This window comes from Chlamydotis macqueenii, chromosome 2, assembly GCF_036417535.1.
Source record: "Chlamydotis macqueenii isolate bChlMac1 chromosome 2, bChlMac1.mat, whole genome shotgun sequence".
Lineage (NCBI taxonomy): Eukaryota > Metazoa > Chordata > Aves > Otidiformes > Otididae > Chlamydotis > Chlamydotis macqueenii.
In genome coordinates this window covers 90,945,994-90,954,476 of record NC_141557.1, presented here as the reverse complement: position 1 = coordinate 90,954,476, position 8,483 = coordinate 90,945,994, and the positions used below count along the sequence as shown (strand labels likewise).

The following is an 8,483-nucleotide window of genomic DNA, read 5'->3' as shown; positions in this document are numbered from 1 at the left end:
TGATGCAGCTGTTGTTTTTGCTAAATCAACGCAGAGAACCTTATTTTATAACACACATTCGCAGTCATCAGTTTAACCAAGGCTTGTCTATAGGAAACAACATAGTAGACAAGCTAGTCGCTGCTGCATGGAAAAATCAAACGGTTAACCTGTTTGAGCAGGCTCGTTTATCTCATAATTTCTTACATCAATCTGCTAAAGTGCTAGCGAAACAATTTGATTTAAAATTCTCAGATGCTCGAGGAATAGTGCAGTCCTGCCCTGCTTGTCAAAAATCAGGAGTTGGTCTAGGCCTTGGGGTCAACCCTCGAGGTTTAGGTGCCTTGCAATTATGGCAAATGGATGTTACTCATATTGCAGAATTCGGACGTCAGAAGTATGTGCATGTCAGTATTGACACTTACTCGCATGCAATATGGGCCACTGCTCAAACAGGGGAAACAGCCAAACATGTTCTGAAGCATATGCATGCTGCCATTGCCGCACTAGGAGCTCCTCAAGAAATCAAAACTGACAATGGCCCTGCATATGTTTCGCAAACGTTTGTACGCTTTTGCCAACTATGGGGTATTCGCAGAATAACAGGTATTCCTCACTCCCCTACAGGCCAAGCCATTGTAGAGCGTGCACATGCCACCTTAAAATCGCTTTTGCAAAAACAAAAAGGGGGAGAGCCGGCACCCTCTGAAAGGCTTGCAAAAGCGCTTTATGTGCTAAATTATCTGAGATTAACAGGAGACCGTGAATCTCCTCCAATTGTAATTCATCATATGTCATTGCAATCTGGACTGCAGAAAAGTGATTCGGTGAAGGTGCAATACCGGGATTTAAAAACTGGGGAATGGAGAGGTCCGGCAGAAGTGAAAATGACCGGTCGAGGTTATGTTTGTGTTTTGACAGACGAAGGACCACGATGGGTTCCAAGTCGATGGGTGAAACCTTGGAAGGAAGACCTGGGACAGCAGGATGCATCATCATCATCCTCCTGATGCTGGTAACTGGGTGTGTTGGTGAGACTGTAGACTTACATCGTATTGACCCCAGACCAAACATGTGGCTGACATTTGCCAACATTACAAACCAATCATCGTTTTGTGTGTCAATGGCTACTCCTGCTGATCCTTTTCGTACGTGTCTGATTGGTACTCCCTATTGGAATCCGGATGACTGGAAAGGATGGGTCAATAATCACACTGTTTTGAATGAGACTGTGGTGAATCAAACATGCCACGCAAAGATGGAGTGTGCCAGCCTCCGCCCTGGACAGAAACCGGTGTGTTGTTCTGGGAATAGCAATCAAATTGGAATAGCTGCAGCATTGGTGATTAGGCATTTAAATCACAGTTTGCCTTGGGATCCACAAGAATTAGATCTAATGGGATCCTTAAATGGTTCAGGGTCTTGTTTTATGCTGGGAGGTCCCCTTTTTACAGAAAAGGGGGTAAGTACAGCATGGAACAGGAACCAATGGACTGATGTAACTAGTAAAATGACTGACGCCCAAGGAAAACCTGTGTATACTTATCAAAACAGCTCAGGAGATTATTGTAATGGAGCAGTGGGAGCAGAAATCAAAGGTTCAAAGATGCCTCTTTGGGTGAATGACACGGCCAAGGCCATACCCCCGGGATACTTCTTAATTTGTGGGGATCGGGCCTGGTCAGGAGTGCCAAAAGGGGCTATAGGAGGACCATGTTATTTTGGAAAATTGATAATGTTTGCTCCATCTATGAAAGTATTGCGAAATCGTACTCGAGCAAGGAGATCACTAAAAGTATTAGCTCCCAACTGTGACGGCAATTTAACCCTAATGGGTACAGCTGAGCGTATAGCATTATCTATATTTGTTCCTTGGGCGGCATCTGCAAAAGCTTTAGCTAGCTTAAATAGATTAGCTTGTTGGGCACAAAAGCAAATGAATTTAACCTCTAGCATGTTATCGGGATTGTTAGAAGACATGGATAGTATGCGTCATGCTATTTTGCAGAATCGGGCAGCCGTTGATTTTTTGTTATTAGCGCATGGACATGGATGTGAAGATTTTGAAGGTATGTGTTGCATGAATATTTCTGATCACTCTAAATCAATACACTATCAGTTGGCAGAGTTACACCGGAACATGCATGCAATACAGGTGGAAAATGGACTTTCGGACTGGCTAAAATCATTGGGAGTCACAGGTTGGCTAAAAGATTTGATAGTACATGGGCTGGTAATATTAGTGGCTTTGCTGTTGGCACTAATGGTATTGGGGTGTATTTTAAAATGCTTTGTGAAAGTTATGGAACGTATGATAACTGGGGTCTGGATTGTTCAAAAACAAAAAGGGGGATTTGTTGGATACCTGGAGAGCCAGGGGCACTTAGTGAACAATCCAGACCGAATGGAATTGTTGTGTTTTTGAGTAGCAGGCCTCAGGGACATCGATAAGGCCGTTTGTGAGAAAGTACTGAAGCTGCCTGTAAGAAAAATACTGAAGCCACCTGCGAGAAAATAATGAGGCCGTCTGTGAGAAAGTAATGAAGCTTCCTGTGAGAAAGTAAACGAAGCAACCTTGAGAAGAAGGAAAACAGCTGGCATACGTGACTGGGGGCTGAACGTGATACAGGGTGCAGGTGGAGAAAGCCGTGCGCGTGAACATAGAGACTTAACGAATCATACTTTAGCTAGGAGCGCGTGCATGATATAGTTAACCAATTAGTAGAGAGCTTGCGCATGATACGGAATTAGAAGGGCTATATTAACCGGGATGTATCAACAATAAATTGGCATTTGCTTGATCATATTGGTCGTCAGCAGTGTCCGTTTCTTCCGCGTCAACAATGCAGGCCTCCTGGTGTTTTTGCCTGACTTCCACTTTGTTGGGATGCATCACTCCTACACTTAGAGGAGGAGGTAATTTAATATTAACCAGCTTTTCTGGGCCTCTCTTCCCTCCAGGGCTTTATCCCATGGTGCACTGCTAAGTAGATCCCTGAGAGGCCAAAGTCTGCTTTTTTGAAGTCCAGGGTAGAGAGCTTGCTGTACACCCTACAGATCTTGAACTCCACCATTTCATGGTCACTGAAGCCAAGGCTGCCCTTGAGCTCCACATTCTCCAAGAGCCCCTCATTGCTGGTGAGAACAAGGTCCAGCATAGCAGCTCTCCTCATTGACTCCTCTATCACTTGGAGAAAGAAGCTATCATCCATGCATTCCAGGAACCTTCTGGATTGTTTGTGCCCTGCTGTGTTGTCCTTCCAACTGATTTCAAGGTGGTTGAACTCCCCCATGATGAGCAGGGCTTGTGAACATGAGGTTGCTCCTATCTGTCTATAGAAGGGCTCATCCATTCAGTCTTCCTGCTTGGGTGGCCTATAGCAGACCCCTGCTATAATGTCACCTGTCCCTGCTTTCCCTCTAATCCTGACCCATAAGCTCTCCGTTTACTCCTCATCCATACCCAGGCGGAGCTTCATGCACTCCAGCTGGTCACTGACATAAAGGGCACCACCTCCTCCTCATCTACCCTGCCTGTCCTTCCTAAAGAGCCTGTATCCCTTCATTCCAACACTCCAGTCATAAGAACCATCCCACCATGTCTCCATGATGCCAATAAGACCATAGCTCTGCAGGCATGCACATGTCTCTAACTCTTCCTGTTTATTCCCCATGCTATATGCGTTCACATACAGACATTTACTTTGGGCCCCTGATTAAGCTGACTTGTTGACTAGAGAGGCTGGAATTCCTTTGTGCTGCTTTTCAGGTGCTCTTCTGCTGACCTGGAAACTTTCTCCAGGCTCTGAGTATCTGTTGCTGGCACTGGTATCAAACTGGTAGGAGTTGGATGGATTGAGGTTCCTTTCTCCCGGCAATATTAATTTAAAGTCCTCTTCACCAGCTTGGCAAGCCTATGACTGAAGATGCTCTTCCCCTTCTCTGGCAGATGGACCTCATCATTCTCCAGTAGACCAGGCTTCTCAAAGCAATTCCCATGTTCTAAGTAACCAAACCCTAGCTGTGGAACCAGACCTGTAACAATTTGTTGATTCACTAGATTAGACTGGCCCTTTCAAATCCCTTCCCTTTGACTGGGAGGACTGATGAAAAAACTGCCTGTGCTCCAGTGTCCCTTACCACTACTCCAGGGCTCTGTAATCCTTCTTAATACTCCTAAGATTGCTTCTGGCTTTATCACTGATGCCCACGTGAAACAACAGCAGCGGATAATAGTCAGTGGACTGTACGAGGCTTGGTAGTCTCTTGGTGACATCCCTGATACAAGAACCTGGTAAGCAGCATACCCCTCTAGAGAGTGCGTCAGGTCGGCAGATGGATGCCTCCGTATCTCTCAGAAGACAGTCACCCACTACTATTACCCATCACCCTTTCTTAGTTGCACTGATCGTTACACAGGGAGCAGATTTGGCTGCCTTACTCAGCTCCAGCATCTCTCCTGATGTGCTGCGTCTTTCCTCTTCAGTCTGCAGAGCAGTGAAGCAGTTCTGCAAGGACACCTCAGATTTCGATGAAAGTCTCTTCCTCCTGCTGGCCCTTGCCTTTGCAAACTTCCATTTCTCTGCATCCTTGGCTCTCCTCCCTTCTGCATGTGTTGGTGGGGGAGTTTTTGGCTGTTTGGCCAGGGGCTGTGATTCCAGTGCAGACTGCGCTTAGAACCAACTATCTAACTCCTTCTCAGCCTCCCTGATGCCACACAGTCTCCTGACCGCCTCCTGCAGTTCAGCCACCTGCCATAGGAGCTCCTCCACCTGGACACACCTTCTGCAGGCAGGGCTGCCGCCTGTCCTTGCCCCAGGAGAAAGTTCCAGGCACTTCCTGCAGCCTGAGGTCTGCACAGAAGCCTTTCCCTAAGCAGCTCTGTATGTGGATGCATCGACCACTGCTGGGGTAGCTGGTGCAGACCTCTCAGCCGGGGCTGCAGCCCTTGCTCTCAGATGAGTGCCCACCATTCTGCCTTGAGAGTCAGGTAGGACGAGTGCCCTTGACATATTCAGATGGTCACAGATGCCCAGACGTGGGGTTATGTGTACTTCAAGTCTCCCACCCGGCCAGTGGAATGCCCCTCCTTCGTAGAAGCGCTCTCCCTGTGTGCCCTATCCTGTGACCTGTCACACCACACCCTTGCTGCTGCACCATGCCCTGGTCGCTGGCAGTCCCTAAGGGCTTCCTTCACATGGACTGGAGGGGCTTCCTTTATATGGTGGAGGCTGCTGTTGCCCCTGGCCCCGTTCAGGTCTCGTCAGCCACTGTCGCATGAGCTGCTGGCTCCTGGCAGCTCTCTCACCTCACCCTGAGGTTCCCGGGTTCAGGAAATCCCAATATGCACTGTGCTAGGGCATTTGGCTGTGGATCACGCTGACACTGGAGCTGATGTCAAGGTGACTGAGTGCTAGTTCTGGTTACACCCCGTTTAAATCTCCTGTCGTTGCTCCTGGCCCTGCCCAGATCTTATCAGCTGCTGTCACACTAGCTGCAGGCTCCTTATATTATTCTCACATTAAGCTACAGCATGCCTTGTATAAAATTTGCTTTCCAAAAATCCTAAACTGTACATGAGCTGGAAGAGGCTGCATTTCCCAAATACATTATTCTGCTACCTCTAAAGCTAAGAGATCCATCCTGACCTAAAGGCTATCGAAATCTAGATCACAAATCTCACTGAGTACAAGGGATACTGTGCAAAGCTTTCCTAGACAGTGTCCCTTAAATGCTGCTGGCTCATTTACCATCTTTGGAGAAAAATGCAATGATGGATGAGGCATCAATGTGATGTGCCAGCCCTATTATAAATGTATTTGTAAAGTCGTAAGAGTGGTTGCTAGATGACCCATTTTCAGACTTAACAGCCAGTTCAGGCCAAGAAAAGCAAAAAAGGTCCCTCATCTTTCAGACTAAAGACCAGGGAGAAGGATGAAACTGTAATATTTTTAAATCCTATAAATCATGGAAAGCTCGATTTTTCTCTTTATACATTAATGCATTAGCATTACATACTGGGTACAGTTCTGTCAATTATACAGAGACCTCTGAAGACAAAGTTTCAGTTTAAAGTTCTAGAACTGGGGGCTTTACCAGAATACTATTTTTTTTTTTCCTGCAACATTGAACAATATTATCATCTGTCAACTTCCTTTTTCCAAGAAAAAAAAATCATTTCAGTTGTATTTCTCACATGTCACTTTTCATTATATCTCTTATATAAGTAAGAAAGTAGCATAAAAATCCCCTAAAACTAAACTAACAATAAAAATAAATGAAATTGACAGCAACATTTTAAGATTCTACCTTAAAAATAATCACAAACCTATTGTGGTTTTTTTTTTTCCTATAGGTAAAATCTATTTTTCGTTCAATTTGGCTTATTTTTAAATTAATGTTTTAAACTTCAAAATTTTTGCCCAGCATGGTGTTGTGGTTTTATTTAGTGAGGGGGGGCCTAAGGCAGTAGCTTCTGTTGGAAACTGCTAGAAGTCGCTCCCCTTTGTTCAGTGGACTCGGCCAGGTCTAGGGCGGACCTGCTGCTGGCAAGGCCACGCCGATTGGTAGCAGAATGTCCCGTGATAACGCCTCTGTGATAACATATTTAAGAAGGGGAAAACAGGAAAAAAAAAAAGAGAAGAGAAGAGAAGATGTGAAGAAGCTGAGCGGGGGCAAAGGTGCAGAGGGGGAGGCACAGGCCTCATAGGCCTTGCAGGCCTCACCCTCTGGCCTCTTGCCAGGCGGCTGACTGGATCCGACTCGGCCCGGCCTGGCTGCAAGAAGTGGAGAGGAGATGAGCTGGATGATGTGAAGAGATTCTGAGAGGCATCACCAGCCTGGTGTGAAGAACTTTTCTTGTGAGAGCAACAGCTGCAGACACCAAGGTCAGTGAAGAAGGAGGGGGAGGAGTAATGCGTGTCCTGGCCAAGATTCCCCTGCAGCCTGTGGTGATGACCATGGTGGAGCAGGCTGTCCCCCTCCAGCCCATGGAGGAACAGAGATCCACCTGCAGCCCATGAAGGACCCCACACCGGGGGAGGTGGATGCCTGAAGGTGGTTGTGGCCTGTGGAGCGCCCGCGCTGGGTCAGCCGTTCTGGAGAGACTGCACTCCGTGGAAGAGATGACCCACGCCAGAGCAGCTTCACGAAGGACTGTGGCGTATGGGTGGGACACCACAACGGAGCAGGGGAGGAATGCGAGGAGTTCTTCCTCCGACTATGAAGCAGCGGCGTAAAACGACGCGTGATGAACTGACTGCAACCCCCACTCCCTCTTCCCCGCCCTGTGCCGCCCTGAGGGGAAAGGTGGTAGAGATAATGTTAAGCCTGGTAAGAGGGAGGAGTGGGGGGAGGTTATCTTGTTCTCTGTCTTATTCTCCTGCTGTTTGTAGTAATAAATGAATAGTTTTCCCCAAGTCGAGTCTGTTCTGCCTGTAACAGTAACTTTAAGGATTTCTCCCCGTCCTTATCTCAAACCTTGAGCTGTTTTTCTTATATTATCTCCCCCTATTTTCTTGGAGGGTGCGTAGAGAGAGACTGCTTAGTTTGGTCCGGATCGGGCCTGATCTACAACACATGGTGACAGAAAAGAGACACTGCTGAAAAAAAAAAGGAAAAATTCAAAAACCACTACACAAGTCAGAAGCAAAGACTAGATGGAAGTACAAATGCCATCTTTCCATCCTGATCTTGAAATAATTTTTCCTCGCCTTTTTTTCTCAGGGTTTATCTAACTAAAATGGGAAGATGAAAGCGTGGAAACACATTTGTTATGTTTTGTTTTGTTTTGTTTTGTTTTTTACCAGCCACAAAATAGACTTGTTTGAGGAAAAAGAAAGCCTCACTACTTTAAATGTAAATACTGCTTTCTTGTCCTGGTTCTGGCTAGGACAGAATTAATTTTCACCTGAGTTGGGAGAGGAGCTGGAGCTGGTGGCACCTGTGGCTAGGGGACACAGCTGGGATAGTTTACTAACTAGCAGACAGCTGAGATAGTTTACCCAAGTTAGTTAAAGGGCTGTTCCATTCTATGTGACATCATGCTCAGTATATAAAGTGGGGACTGGGCTGAAGGGAGGTTCCTGCTACTCAAGAGGAAGGATTTTTCCAGTATGTCAAGAGGGTCTACAGGAAAGAGAGGGAGAAACTCTTCAGTAGGACCTGTTGTGACAGGACTAGTGGTAATGGTTTCAAAACAGAGAGAGGTAGATTTAGATTAGATATTAGGAAAAAATTTTTTACACTGAGGGTTGTAAAACACTGGAACAGGTTGCCCAGAGAGGTGGTGGATGCCCCATCCCTGGTAACGTTCAAGGCCAGGTTGGATGAGGCTCTGAGCAACCTGATCTAGTTGGAGATGCCCCTGCTCCTTGTGGGGCGGTTGGACTTGATGCCCTTTAAAGGTCCCTTCCAACACAAACCATTCTATGATTCTATTTCAACCTAGAGTAGATGCTTCCGCAGCCCTGGTTCATGAGATGCACTCCCTCATCTTTGTTTTG

The 8,483-nt window shown here is 46.5% G+C and overlaps 1 protein-coding gene across 1 annotated transcript; it reads left to right on the top strand.

Moving 5' to 3' along the window:
* The first annotated feature begins 1,051 nt into the window (after positions 1-1,051).
* Positions 1,052-4,020, top strand: LOC147601723 (uncharacterized). Its single transcript, XM_086741488.1, has 2 exons — positions 1,052-2,288; positions 3,929-4,020. Exons 1-2 carry the CDS (start codon positions 1,052-1,054, stop codon positions 4,018-4,020), a joined length of 1,329 nt encoding a protein of 442 aa, XP_086597614.1.
* Positions 4,021-8,483: the final 4,463 nt, after the last annotated feature.